Source organism: Taeniopygia guttata, chromosome Z (genome assembly GCF_048771995.1).
Source record: "Taeniopygia guttata chromosome Z, bTaeGut7.mat, whole genome shotgun sequence".
Lineage (NCBI taxonomy): Eukaryota > Metazoa > Chordata > Aves > Passeriformes > Estrildidae > Taeniopygia > Taeniopygia guttata.
The window spans coordinates 60,287,146-60,303,109 of NC_133063.1; the positions used below are offsets into that span (position 1 = coordinate 60,287,146).

The following is a 15,964-nucleotide window of genomic DNA, read 5'->3' on the forward strand; positions in this document are numbered from 1 at the left end:
CTTTGATCAGTTCATCCTTTGCTAAATCTAAAGCATAACAAATCTAGGCAAACACAGTCAAAAACCTGCACAGGTACAAATTCCTGTAGGTCATGAACTACAAATCACATTTGGGTGTGAAAGAAACATCATTCCAATATTCTGCTCTGGGTGCATTAGTTCTGATCTTGAGTGAGCATTCTAAGTGAATCATCCCTAGGACTTTAGTTCACAGTCGTATCGCAGTCTCTGGTCACATACACTGATCAAAACATTAAATGTACTCCATACATGCATCTCCTGCACTGCAGCTGCTAAAATATGTTCAGCTCATCGAATCAGACTAGAGCTAGTCAAAACCATGTCACTGAGTGTGATGCACAGTGTGGACATCATACCCTCAAGAAACACACTCTTTCTGCTACATTACTTGTCACAAAAGACACAGCCAAAGTACACTGCTAGAGACAGAATGATGAACTGGATGGTCTTTTCATACATTATGTTTTTATGATCCAGTTCCTTACCATATATGTCATATTTAAGGGCAATTAACGATAGAAGACCATTCTAAGTCTGTCTTGTTAAAATATTTTTACATTAAGCAAATGGTAAGAGATAGAAATAAATTAACATGAGCTGGGTAGTTTTGACTCAGAAAGCAGACACTATTCTTACTCACATGTATTGTAGGTTCACATTTTTGACAAATGCATGACGGGACACGAATCTTAGGCCTGAATCCACCACAGTCCTAGGAAAATAAATATAATTTTAAAAATATTCAATTTAAAATATGATGGAAAGTGTAATGAAAATACCTATTAAAATCAGAGTTTGGAGGAAATATCTGCAAGGCTGAGCTGCAAGATTTACTACTTTTCCCAGTAACACACAAAGTTTGGCATACATTTTGATAAGGTCTCTACATGTTTCTATAAAAGAAATACAGAAAAAAATAGTTGTATGAAAAGTATCTCATACTCACAGATTTTTAAGTCCAACATAAAATCCAACCTCATTGTCATTGATACTTTCCAAATTTGGCTGGTTTGCGATGTAACTGTTGAAAAAGGAAAAGGGAAAGAAGTATGTAAATGGATCCTTCCTTGACTTTCTGACTGCTCAGAAATCATGCACTGATGTATGGATGTCAGTTATGATTGCTGACCTACCATAATTATTTCTAAGTCCTAATTAAACCATCTGCAAAGCAAAAGTGGTCCTTAAAAATCTTCCTCATAATTTAAATGGTACTCTTTGGGACAGCGGAGCAGCTCATTATTACACAGGGGAAATGAAGAAAGCAAGTCAACCTGAAGGCCAAATAAAGCTGCATTACAATGTCACCATTCTCCAAGACACATGTACTTACTGCATGGATTTAACAACAACTAAGGGGGTAAGTTTAAGGGTAGTACTGGAGTTATCTCCACTTACAAGACAATCATACTTCCCTGGGCTTTTCCCTCATGTTGTTAACTTAATCACTTATTTTTTCCCTGACACAAAGTAATTTTAGTTCTTCCTACAAGGTGTGGCAATGGGAAAATTGAGAAATTAGAGGTTGTACTTCATGATGTTATATACACAAGCAGAAATTAAGAGACGAGAAACTGCTGTATCAGACTAAAGTACTGGGTCCACTTACATATCCTTAATATCTGCCTACAAGGATGTGTGCATGCAAGCCAGTCCTTTGTATTATGACCATGTGAGATCTATGAATACCCAGTGACTTCCCACAGACTGGAAATTAAAATATTCACAGCAAATGTATCATTACCACTTCTACAGGAAGAAAGAGTTTCACAGTGGAAATCACAGAATCCAGGAAGGAGAACTCAGTGTAAACTGCAATTTTTCTGATATTAAGGGCAGCAAAGCATGCCTTATTTAAGGGATGCCTTGCTAAAGGGTCCACACATTTCAAAATATTAGCCCAGTCCCAGAAAAACTTAGAGAGATTGACATGTGCTTTCACATGCATCACAAACTAACCAAAGATGCAGATTCTCCTAAAATGAATGAGTCTTTCTTTGTGAGAAGAAAACTTTTCTTCATTCAAAGCATTTTTTAGAATTTACTTAAAGGGAATTCTGGTGAATTAGGAAGCAGGTGTATTGCTCTTCCAAAGGCAATCCATGCACCTGAGCTGGTGCATGGACTGCCTTGTTAGGAGAAATTCATTGTGTTTCTAAATCCCAATAGAAGTCTGAGAATCCCATAAATTCGGTTGGGCTCTCCTCCATAGCTGCAGTGCTGACTTGGGATACGCTCTCACCATGCACCAGGAAAAGTAAAAAGTTTCCCCTAATGGCATCCATTGTCCCTCAAGAAAAAGAATGGCAGTAAAAAGAATACGTGATGCTAGATGGAACACCTTACTACAGCATCATATGACATTGACTGCTCTGTAAGACTTTTGCGAATAAGATTAACATTGTGTATCCATTAGAAGATGAGTCCTTTGTTTTTGTGTTTCCTTTCCTGAATTTTTAAGACAGTGTAATTTAATAGCTCAATATATACTAATCTATTTTGTTTGGTTGGGGATTTTTTGTAGGTTGGTAAGGTTACATATTTTGCCAAGTAACAGTGATTAAATAGCATATAAATATCTATCAATTCCTTCATCTAAGAGTCCTGAAAGTCAATGAACATACTTCCTTTAAACATGCCCTGAAGAACTCATTTTTGAGTTAAACATCATCCATCTTCTCTGCCACTTGGATCTTATAATGGTAAAATAAAGTTATGCAAGAGGTTTCAAAGGTACCTTCCTCATCCTGTCCTCAGTTATCAAACAACAGTAATCCTGTCAAGGTCAAATAGAGACTTAAGAACAAATTGAGGAATTGAGGAGAATGGGCACTGAAACACAAAGTGTGAAGAGACTCAGATTTAAAGAAAAGAAACAGAATAACCAGTTGCACCAGCTAAGAATTAGGCCATCAAAAAAAAAAAAAAAAAAAACCAAACCAAAAAAAACCAAACAAAAACAAAAAACCCAAACAAAAAAAACCACCCAAACCTGACAAACACTGCTATCCAAATCTGAGATGGCAATTTAATCACTTTAATATTTAACCAGAACCACTCACTACAAGAAACTCCAGAACATGACATAACTTACACTGTTGCACAAAAATTTGTTAGTGTATTACATCATGTGTTAAGTCTCAGCATAAGATAGTTCAGCTCTGCTGAAGCCTATTAAGCTTCACAATTTACATCAGACACAAATGTTACTATAAGCACACTATCTATATAAAGAGATTGATATTGGTCCATCAGGGAATACACCAAACAAATTACATTTGGGAAGCAGTAGTATGAGTTTGTGGTATCTTCTCTCCTTCTCTTATTGCATCCCTTAGAAGAAACCCTAGGTAGGGGAGAGCAGGGCATTCTTTACGTTGAGCTGGAACTGGTTTCTCTAAGATGAATGATTTATAATTCCATTTTCTAGCTGAAAGAACCAAAAGAAACCATTGCTTTTCCACAACCATACTGGTTGGGACCCAGAAGAACTTTTGTCTAAGTGCAACTAATTCAATAACTGCTCTGCAATACACTTGTAAGAGCACTCTCAGTACAGAACACAACAGTAAAACAAAGTTCACACACTTGGAAATCCTTGAAGAAAGAGTAGACAGATGTAATTTACCATAAGCAAGTCACATCCACTTACACTTCCTTACTCACTTAACAAGTCTGTTTCAAGTTAAGCCTTTGCAGCTATGTCATAGCTGAAAGAAAGAGTAAAATGATGTAGCTGTACCCTATAAGGGGAAGTTGCTCTTTTGTTTAATTTAGAGGGAGATCTGAAACAAAACCTCTCCCTAACTGAAGTCTATTTTTACCTTCTTCACAACTACTTTACCTTAATGTTACTTATCATCAAACATTAATACTCTAAAAGCTTTGACTTGCAGTGGGCGACACTGAGAAATGTAATTTGCCTGCCTGCCCTTAAGAATATCAACCCTATTCTTTAACAGAACATTTTTACTGCAGCACAAAAGAAAAACATACTGACTCATGGCTGGCTGAAGTCACGTGAAGAGCTTGGAAGCTTCCACTGCACATCACAGCAGTGTTGTTGCACTGCCAGATCCTAGCTGGATAGCACCAGACAGACCACATATATCAGTTCACATATACTGGCTGCCACCTCTAAATCAAGTTCTTAGCTGCCTACTAAACTATTTGATTGATTATACTGCAGCATTCTGTGTCTCCTTCAATGAGTAGTCAGTAAACAATAATCGTCTTCATATCTTTAATTTAATCTCTCCATTGTAAACTACTGATTAATTCTAATGAAGCAATTCAGAATCACACACCTAGGCTGCACATTGCAACCTACAAAAGCATGTTCATCTCACCATACTTCAACAGACACTGAATAATGTCACACACTCACACTTCACCACTGCTACAAAATTTTGGAAACAATAGTTTAAAATCCTGATCTGCAGGAGTTAATTCCTCCAAGTAAGACCTCCTTTGAGAAGGTGGCCTTCACTTATGCTCATTACAAAAGCGAAAGTATACAGAGTATATTTAACATCAGTGAAGCAACTTCTGAACTAGAAAAGCATGAAAAGAAAATGGGTTCTAATCTTTAAAGCCATCTAGATTATTTAACGTTCCTTAGTAATTTTAAAAAGGGATTTAAAAAGGGATTTTTCCTTAGCCTGAATATAAAAGGCCAGCAGAAATATGCCTTCCCAACCTACTTACTCTATTTCCTCCTGCTTAATATATTTAAGGTATACTACTCCATCTGGAGTTATAAGGACATGCTGGAAAAAAAAAATGTTAGTCTTAATAACATCAATGCAAGCAAATAACACTGTAGTGCAGTTCCAGAAGTATTTCTCTTGCCAAAAAATTTCCTTTATTGGAAACATATTTTCTTAACACTCCAAAAAAGTAAATCAATTTTATGTTTAGCTCTAGTTTATACAAAAAATATTTTAAAATTAATAAACGTCACTGGTGAAATGTTTCTGAACTCGAAAAACTTTATATCCCAAGTTGTTTCTTCACTAAGTCTTTAGGGGACAAAGGCAGCACACTTCAGACATTGAACTGTTAGTAGATGAATTACCATTTAATGACAGGACACATACGTCCCTAGTCTAGACTACTGTGAGAGCTGTATGTTAATAGTAAGAATTAAACACTGTAAACTTCCCTAGAGCCATGTCTTCTTACAAACTCAAATATGATACCATATTCTTTAAAAGGTAGGCTATAACTTGAGACATTTTTAACAAATGCATACTGATTCATTGTTATGCATTAAGATCACGTAAAATTTGTAAACTGGATACAATACTTAATGAAACCTGGTATATTGAACTGGGTTACATTTGTAGTCCTTCTGAAACCAAGTTTAAAATAATGCTCAAGTGGTACAAACTCACAGTTGGAAAATTAAGCACAGAGCTACACAAGTTGCATATCAGGAATGTAGAGTTTCAGACAGATGTAGGCATCAACGCTATAATCTTTGCTCGATCAAGAAATCTTCCTCCAAAGTACCAAGCTTCCTCTAGGAAGGAAACACCTAACAAGCAATGAGTGATATAGACACCTAAACCCAGAAAATATTCTACAAATATACAAGCTTACTCCAATTTTATTCTATTTTGTTTCTTCCATCTGGTACCGTAAGTGCGAGATTTAACAAGGATAACTTCAGGAAACAGAACATCTACTGCTAGAGGAGCATGCCATAACTCAGGAAAGATGCAGTGTGTCAAGACCATCCACGGTGGACCCACCTAGCATTCAGAAATTTTACCAGTGCTTAACTCCTTCCTTGGCTGCCCAGTGTCTCCTGACAAACTCTGAGCAAGTGCTGCAGTGTTTTTCTGGGGTTTTTTTTTTGTATTTTTTTAAACCATGAATCACCCTGTATTTCACAAAGAGCGAAAAACTTGTTGCCACTATCACAGGGCTTTTTCCTCACATTTATAATATTTAACCACAAGTCGCAGAAGACTTCAGGAAATAGCTCTCCACGTGCCAGTACAGCAGCTCTGGAGACAACTAGCTCTGGGATCTTTCTTCACAGACACAGGCATACCCATTTTTTCAGCAAATCCTGCACTACACACGTCCTATACTCAGGTAACACATTGTTCAGGACAATCTGGAACTCAGCATCTCACAGGCAATGTCAGAGATCAGTTAATTTCAAGAGTTCCCTGTTCTTGATATGTGGCTGAGTCAATTGCCATGAAGCAATAGGGCCCAGACATTCTGTGCCACAATAATATACTAGTATACAATTAGTAGCTGCCATTGCAAATTGATTCTCCAAAGCCATCATCTTGAACAATTAGTGCCAACCCACAGTTTAAAGAAGAAGAAAATGGGAATTCAGTGAAGATACTAATCTTGTTTTGGCAAGGCAGGAGCAGATCTGTGCTCTTGCTTTTGACTACAACTGCCAGGAAAATGGGAAGTCCATGGTTTTCCAGCCAACCTTAGTTCCCACTTTACAGCATGGAGGCAAAAGTAAAAATAAATAAATATGCCTGGAATGCAAAGTTTAAAGAAAGTTACTGTAAGGCAAGGAAAATGAAATGTAATACACCCTTGGTCTTATGTTTCTGGTTTTGCTTCAAGGTGTTTGTTTTATTCTTTTCAGAGTGTAGACTACCAAATCAAGGAAACTCTCAAGACATTTCATGCAGCTTTCCAGATTTAAGATTTATGCTTTTGATGAGCTCCACCTTCAGAATTACTTTCCCCCAAATGCATGCAGAACTTAGTTAAGTATTTTCTCAATTTAGAGACCTGTCCTCCCCTTTGAAATCCCCAAATTTGTACATTTGATATTACATCAAGACATTAATTTTTTATGTTTTTTCCAGGAATACATGACAGCTAGAGACTTGTTTTTCCATAGCAAAGATATTTTGGAAATGTTGATACTCCTTTTTATTGTCAGAAGGCCAAACAATGACCTATTATTCTAAAAGATATATCCTAATCTCTGATCTTATTCTTATCTTCAAAACATATTTTCATCCCCTGTGTATGAAATAATCTATGCAGATTACTAGGAAGAGTCTTAAACTCACATATAGGCCCTTTATAATATATATGTTAAAAATCACATAGTAAATTAACATACAAAAGGAGAGTAGTGAAGGTGGCTTTCCATTATTTCTCAACAGAAGGCTAAATCTTTATTATTGTTGTTATTGATTATGTTATTATTTCCTTGCAAGGATAAAAGAGCATCTCAAAGGAATGAATAAATACAAATATAAGTGACAGTTCTTTCTCCTGCAGAATCACCTAGTCTTCAAAAAGTAGTAATGCAAATACTGCCTTTTAAGCACTTGCATACACCATCTCTATAGCTGTCATTGGCCTTGATGCAAATGAGAATGAAAAAACATCCATTTCACAAGAGCACAGTAAGATTTCAGACAGCATCCCTTATATGCATCTTTTTAAGTCCCTCCCTCAATGAATCAAAATATTAAAGCTTCTTGGTTGCTGTCAAATCCTTGGAATTCTCTTCCTTTCAGGTACCCATACTCAGACACTGACTTTCTGGAAGAGATGTCTTAGGTAGCTGCACATCCTTTGGAATTAGATAGCACTTCTGACATACATCAGTATCCCCCACAACACGTCTTTCCTGTCTCTGGGTTCTGACATGTTCAGTATTCCTTGACTCTTTCAGTTAACTTAAAACATTCCTTATGAAATCTCCTTTGAAGTCAGTCTTCTCCCACATATAAAACTCTCACTGTTTGACATTAATATTTGGCTTTATTAATTTTAAATTACTGGCTATTAGAATATCAAATACTCCAGTCAATCTGCTCTGGGTCATTGGATCACCAAGACATATATCTGCACCTGCTACTTTGTTTAATGTCTCATTCACTGTGTGCAGTGCACTCCATGCTAGGTACAGATCAAAAGGCAGTACTTCCAAAGGGTGGAGCAAAGATGCAAAATTTAAAGGCTTCCATCCAGGAAAATCCATCTATATCCTGCTAATACATTACATTTGCTGAACAATTTGACTTCTGACATCTCAAAAAATATTCCCCTTTCCATTAGCCAGCAAAAAGTTTCTTCCTTCTGTTTTTATTTAAGTCCTGAGAGACTACATATGTTCATAACCTCTACCCCTTTTCTGTGCAATTATTACATAGAGAACCCAAGAAGTAGATGGCTTTGCATTCTGCAAATGATACCACCCACTGCCATGCTTCACAACAAGGTTCCTAGACTCCCTTCCAAAACCTGTGAAACATCTTCTGTACCCCTGATCACAGATCTCTGTCTTCTCCAAGATACTCCCATCTTTTAATGAAAAACATACATGAATAGAACTTCATGTTATGTTACTGAAACATTCCAAAAGGGTTATGGGTTGTCCTTTTCATGTTTACCTCACCCTGTCTAGCACCAGAACAAGTGCTAGATACTTTCTGTATGATGACACCAATCTTACAACTTAAATTTAGCCTATGCATTTTTCTGAGAATGTTTCAGCATCATTTGTATTACCTTTCAAATGCATTCTTCACCATTTTGCATTTATGTGCTCTTCACAGCTTCCTATTTCACTTTATCACATTTATTTACATTGTAGTATAGTCCACTTTTCATTGTAGCTGGCAAAGCTTTTGAATTCATAGCTTCTTCCATTAGCATTATTCCACTTGAGGAATCCTGTTCTTCGTTTAATACAAGTAGTTTCTTACTTGCACTGCATATATTAGCATAATGATGTGTTTATTACACTTTCTGCACAATTGTCAGAATCCAGAATATCTCTAATACTTGTGCTGACTGCCACATTGCTGCTACTGTTTCCTTTCCATATTCCTGTACTAGGCCAGATTTTGAGCAAATTCTCTGCCGCAATGGTACATCCAGACAACCATCCTCTATTTTTGAGTTTTCTCTTTGTATTTCTGTTTGTTCTGCTATGTGACATATGCAATGGTCCTTCTAGACTGTGCCCAGCTTGTACTCATAAAGCCTGCTCATTGCTGTATTTGTTGTTATACTATTGAAGTATAAGGAAAATACACTCTTTTGTAAGCATTTATTTTAGTTATATATTGTGTATTACATTTTATATATTATACATTGTACAGTACAGTTTCAAACCTCAGATCACCTTCTCTACTATTTTGCCTTCAAATGAAACTCTTACCCTGCATGTACCTCCTTCACAAGGTGACATCTTTAGTTAGTCCTCAACCTTCTTTAATACCTCTGAAAAACTACCTTCTCCTCACCACTACTACTTTCACAGCAGTCTTCATTTACTTTTACAGCTTTTGTCCATGCCACTGCTTATGAGTGGAGTAGTACTTCTCTCATCCTCCAGCCTGTTTCTACATATGGTTCTCATGACTGCACCCCAGTGCCAGACACACCTTTCAGCATTCCTCCATCCCACATATCCTCTGCAGCAGTGCCCCTGGCCCAAGACACAGGTGGTGATGGTGAAGTGTTCACCTGCAAAAGTAAGATAGATTGGTATTTTGATGATACCTCCAACTGTTGGGATTCTTACCTCCTAACACTTTTATTTTAGACACTCAGTGTGAAGAGCAACACTGCTACAAGTTAAACTCTTAATCAGAACTCACAAGAACATGCAGAACTGCTCTAAAGCAGGCAAAAACTCTGCAGTTAACCAAACCATGCAATAGAAGGAATGCCCTGTCTCAATGCAGACAGGAATGCTACAAAAAGTTGGGAGAAATGTTGGAAGTCTTTCTTCCACCCACACCAACCTCTAAGGCAAGCAGTATCTATTTCTGCACCTGTGCTACCTTCATATCTCCTAAATGACATAAGCTTCAGGCAACAAGACTGTCATAGCACAAAAACATGACCCAGGATTTGCAGTGTTGTCTATAGCAGAAGTAGTATCCATCATTAGTGTTTTCTACTTAGGTGGCTTGATGCCACATGGATATGTGCCAATTCAAAACGGATGTTATTTTGTTATATTTATAAATAATGGCAAAACCATCACCAGCCAGTCAAGAGAGAGGATTGCTCTGCTTTACTTTGCACTGGCTACACTTTGAATATTGTGTGCAGTTTTGGGCACCACAGTATGAGAATGATATTAAACTGTCAGAGACCATTCCGGGGACAGCAACAAAGATGGTGAAGGGTCTTGACAGGAAGCCAATATGAGTAGCAGCTGAGGCCACTTGGTCTGTTCAGCCTGGAGGAGACTGAGGACAGAGCTCACTGCAGTTTCAACTTCCTCATGAGGGGAAGAGGAAGGACAGGCACTGATCTCTCCTCTGTGGTGACCAGTGACAGGACCTGAGGGAATGGCCTGAAGCTGTGTCAGTGGAGATTTAGGCTGGCTATTAGAAAAAGGTTCTTCACCCAGAGGGTGGTTGGGCACTGGAACAGCTCCCCAGGGAAGTGGTCACAGCACCAGCCTGACAGAGCTCAGGAAGCATTTGGACAATGTTCTCAGCACATGGTGTGACTCTTGGGGATGGTGCTGTGCAGGGCCAGGACTGGACTCAGTGATTCTTGAGTCCCTTCCAACACAGCATATTCTGTGACTCTGTGATATGTGCATAACAGAGTCTTAGAAAGATGCTTGCTTACTATCATTCTAAACTTAAACTCTTAAAACATATGCATAGTTTTTGTAATACACATTACTGAATTAGACCCACTGAGTCAACAAAACTGCTCCCCACTGGAGGGTACAGTATATCGATTTACCAGGTAAAGATCACTGTATGTATGTGTTCCAAAACCTGTTTCTAAATATTAGAAGAGGCAAGCCGGGAGAGGAGAATACGAGATGAATATGCAGACTATTCACCCACCTGGTGAGTGGGGGAGAAAAAAAAAAAAAAAAAAAAAAAAAAGACATCTTTTTATGAGATTGAAGACCATAGATTTGGAGGAAATGCTGTGAATAATGCTCCAGTGGCATCTAGGGCACCAGATTAAATTTCTTCCTCTCCCTAAGTAAACATGATTCCAGTCTCTCAGAAGATACCATATTTACAAAGCCATCTGAAAGAGGGGAATCTCCACCTCACTCGTTTGTGCTGTTCTCATTTTTGCTGTAATTTAACACTCAGTGAAGCCAGAGCAGGACCCAGTTGTCTCACTACACAAATAAGCATCACAGCTCCTTAGCTAAACAGACTGTCCCGCTCTCTGACCCAAAAGCACATTTGAATGTTCTATGCCAAAGAAGGCAACTCAGACAGAAGAAGCAAAGCAGTCCACATCTGTACACCATACAGGACCAGTAGTTAAGATGCTGACATGCAAGACCTTAGTTCAGACCCATGCTCTGCTTCTAGCAGAGCAGCTCTTCACATACATGCTGAAATGGTTCACATAGCACCACAAAATCTGTTTACTCCACACTATAACTCTGCTTGCTTTTGTCCCTCACCCCAGTGAACTAAGCCCCCAGTGTTCTCTTTATAGTCAGTGGAGATGGAAGGGGATAACTGCATGGGGTAATTTGCAGTGGGAACTTAATTTAGCCTCCTGAATCACTTCCTGGAAGAAGCACATTCTCCATTGTGGAGAGTAGCCAGTTGAGTTAAGTGCCTTAGCTACACAGTTAGTAGGGAGTTGCCAGATTTTATATGCCGAGGCCTGGGATAGTCCCAGACATGATTAGTAGGTCCAGCGCACGACACCCTGAGCACATTCTGTGGAAAGGTCTTCCAGTCCATGCCCAGTAAGTGTGACATGCCCAGTATGTGCACATGATTTATCCACATATGCTTGTCGCGCCGTCTGGCATTCAGAAAACCAGACGGTTGTTGCAAAAGAATGGGAAGTCACAGCCTATGCACTCTTCATATGAATCTTATTGTGCAATGTGGGGTAGCCATGCTCCAAAAGATACCTGCTGAACATGGCCTTACTTAATTTTACAGACAGAGTTAGGAAATTAAAAAGGTAAAGCTAATTTCATTTTACATCTAAAACTAGAAGATTTCTTTTGGCTCACCTATCAAACCAAGAGCAAAAAACAGGTAACTTTCCCAGCCTCAACTACAGCTCTATGGACAGATTCTTCCATAAAGAGCTCAGAAGTGTTACCATTTCACTGTTGTCTGTCTCAGCAATAGATTTACTTAACTTTGGTTAACTAATTTCCTTTCTTTTATTTATATATCAGACAACTGTATACAATGAAGCATATATCCTCAACAAATCCATAGCAGGAGCTGCAACTTTTTTGCACAAGGAGGTTTATTCCAAAGCAAAATTATCTAAAATATTGTAGAAGGCTCCTGCCTGAAATATTCAATCTTAGCTTCCACTTACCTCAACGTATTTAATATCCTTACAGAACAAAAACACATAAAAGGCAAAAAAAACCCAGCAAGTCAAAAACACATCAAGTAATCGAGCAACAAGCCCCATTTCTTCCAAAGTTTAAAAAGGTGGGAAAATGCCTGAATCAAGGTTCTTTTCACCCTTCACATACATACTCTAAACTATGCTGGTGAAACACTAACTCCATTCATTTTTGTCACTGACTTTACATAGGCCAGAATCCTAGCCTCAGCTTCCCTCTGAAATAAAAAGCATCTAACTACCTTGCAAGATCAGGATTAGTGTGCTTTAGCAAAGTAAAGTTCAAGTTACACCACTCAAAGATTACAATCTCTGAAAGTGCCTCTGAAAATACCTTGGACACCTTTGGCCTGCTTCCTTCTATTTTATCTTACTTCTGAAGAAAAAAAAAAAAATCTCATTAATTCAGGCCTTGTCTAGGAAAAAAATAATATTGACCTGAAACATGATATCAAAGAATTTATCCTAACAATGAAAACACAACAAAGAAACATATATAGCTGAATTGGTATTAAAAATATTTAAGTTTCAGTATAGCCTCTGTCCATGATCAACACTCAATGCAGGTAATTTTCTTACAAGAAAGTAATAAAAATAGAAATGCTGAATTTCTATGGCATGGCTCCTTTCCAGTAAGTGCACTACAATTGTGCAATGGGATCATGAGATGATTGTGGAGTTCAGCACCTTGCATGGAGGAAGCAGGGAAGAAAGTAAGATTGAAATCCTGTATTTCAGGAGAGATAACTTTAGCCTCTTCAAGGATCTTCTTGGAAGAATCCCATGGGAATAGGCCCTGCAGAGAACAGGGGTCCAAGAGAGCTGATCAATAAATATTCAAGCATGACCTCCTTCAGGCTCAAGACCAGTGCATGCTGATGGGTAAGAGATGGAGCATAGAGAGCAAGACAGCTGCATAGATGAGCAAAAAACTCCTGTCATAAGTGAAGTACAAGCTGGAGATACACAGGAAGTGAAAGCAGCAACAGGACATTTAGAACAAATAAAAAAACGGTGTCCTGATGGGATTCATTCACAAGGAGCTGAGGAGGAGCTGGTAGACACCATAGCTGGGCTGCTTGCAGTTATCTTGGAACAGTCATAGCAATCGGGAGAGGTGTCTGAGGGCTGGAAGAAAGTAAATGTCACCCTAGTCTTCAAAATGGGCAAAAAGGAGGACCCAGAGAACTACTGGCCAGCCAGCTCCAGCTCAATCCTTGGAAAATACCTCATTCTGGAAATCATCTTTATCCACATGGATGCCAAGAAGGTGATCCAAACTAATCATGGATTCAGCAAAGGGGAATCATGCTTGACCAACCTGATGGGACAATTACTTGGATGGATGAAAGCTATTCTCTACCTTGACTCCAGCAGGGCTTTAGATCCTGTCTTACACAATATCCTCATAGGCAAGTTTAGGAAGTGCAAACTAAATGAGTGGACAGTGAGCTGGATTGAGAACTGGCTGAATGGCAGATCCCAAAGAGCTGCAGTCAGTGGCGCTGGGTCTAGTTCGAGCCTCATCACAAGTGGTGTCCCCCAAGGGGGGACACTGGGCCCAGTGTTGTTTAATTTGTTCAGGAAGGATTTGGCCAAAGAGACAGATGCCTCCTCAGCAGGTCATGAAGACACAAGGCTGGGAGCAGTGGCAAATATCCCAGAGTGCAGCCTTGAGAGGACGGAGAGATGGGCAGAGAAGAATTGTCTGAAATTCAACAAAGACAAAAGCAGGGCCCTGCACTGGGAAGGAATAACTCCAAGCACCAGCACAAGGCTGGGGGCAAATCTGCTGGGAAGCAGCTCTGAGGAGAAGGATCTGGTGGGCAGCAAGTTGTCCATGAGCCAGCAGTGTGTCCTGGTGGCCAAGAAGGCCAATGGTGTCCTGGGGTACATTAGGAAGAGCATTGCCAACAGGGTGAGGGGTGTGATCCTGTCCTTCTACTCAGCCCAGGTGAGGCACATCTGGAGTGCTGTGCCCAGTCCTGGTTCTTCAGGACAAGAGTGGCATGAACCTCCTGGGAGAGACCAGCAGTGGGCTATGAAGATGACTAAGGGACTGAAGCCTCTTCTATATATGGAAAGGTAAAAAAAGCTGCGCCTGTTGAGCCTTGAGAAGAGAACACTCAGAGGTGACCTTGTCAATATATGGAAGTATCTGAAAGAACAATATCAACAGGACAGAACCAGGCTCTCCTTGGTGGTGCTGAGCAATAGGACAAAGGCAGTGGCACAAACCGATGCACAGCAAGTTCCACCAAACATGAAGAAGAACTTCTTTACTGTGCAGATGACCAGGCACTGGAACAGATTGCCTGGAGAGGTTGTGGAGCCTCCCTCACTGGAGATATTCAAGAACCATCTGGATACAATGTTGTGCCACATGCTCTAGTAGACCCTTCTTGAGCAGGCAGGTTGGACCAGATGATCCCACCAGTGCTCCCTTTCAACCTGACCCATTCTATGATCCTGTGATACCGTAATATTATGAATAGTAGCTACGTAAAAACACAGAAACTTCATATGTGCATTTCAGGACAGGCAGTAGTTTGATTTGCCTTTTGCAGTTTCTGAAAATATAGATTCACAGTCAACCAGGAATTAAGATGCATCCCAATTATATATGATCATATATAATTTAACAGCAGTGATGTACTACATATATCTGGATGAAGAGATCTTCACAAATATAACAGCATCCTGTAAAAAAGCATATTCACAACCCAAGCAGTAGAAGCTTTCAAATCTCTATGGATTTATCTCTCCATTTGAAATCCATGTAAATTAGTGAATTTATACAATCTGCTTTGCTTTTTAAAGGGCAGTCTTCAAAGAGCAGTTTTTCAGTGGTAACAAGCTAAATAAATATCTGACATCAACAACACACTGAAGCAGTTTTAGAATTCTTTGCTCCATTACCTGCTATACTTCTCCTGCTCAGGTAAGGATATCTGGATGACACCTTAGGGCCCATACTCTTAGACATTTGTGTAGAGAGAGATGACAAACATGAGAGAAAGAACTGCAATCCAAAAAAAAGGGGAGACAGAGGATTCCTCTTTACTTAAAAATGAAAACCAAAATGGAGAAATCAGGCCCATGTTCAGTTACGTAATTTTTTTTTGCTCTACAGTGATTAGGGATCCAGAATATCACTAAGCTACTTTCTCTGTTACACTTGTCAGCATAAAAATAATGAAGAAAAAATAGAACCTGAGAAATCTGGAAAATGCCATCCTAAAGATATCACAGGCTGCACTGCCAAGCCCTATTTTCTCATTAGTATGGAAAAGAAATGGAAGTTTCTTGAAAACAATGTGTTCAAGACCAAATCTTTCATTTCAGTATATACATCCCAAACCTTTTTCAAAACTCGAGTGACCAACTAGATTGAGGGAGATACTGTGTTGCTGCCACCCTGCCCAACACTGACTGCCTCTTGAAGGATGATGCTCTCTTCCAGCCTCATGAGCTGTTTTGTGTCTGCCCGATTGTGATAGCCTCAGTGGAAACCCTCAGGAGCCCCATCAGTCCTCACAAACCAGAAGGGCAATGTCTACAACAAGACATACAAAAAAAAAAACAAATACAAAATTCAGTGCTT

The 15,964-nt window shown here is 39.1% G+C and overlaps 1 protein-coding gene across 6 annotated transcripts in view; it reads right to left on the minus strand.

Annotated features, from left to right (window-relative positions):
* Window positions 1-15,964, minus strand: part of NTRK2 (neurotrophic receptor tyrosine kinase 2) — a 193,473-nt gene that overhangs the window by 172,774 nt on the left and 4,735 nt on the right. For 4 of the 6 annotated variants that reach the window (XM_030257432.4, XM_030257433.4, XM_072922694.1 and 1 more), the window contains exons 2-3: window positions 968-1,042; window positions 662-733 (exon numbers count right to left, since the gene is read on the minus strand). In XM_030257432.4, coding sequence (XP_030113292.1) covers window positions 662-733; window positions 968-1,042 — 147 coding nt within the window. Of the gene's footprint in view, window positions 1-661; window positions 734-967; window positions 1,043-9,419; window positions 9,502-15,964 lie in introns of those variants that run through there. The other 2 variants (XM_030257434.4, XM_072922693.1) reach the window with 2 other exon arrangements.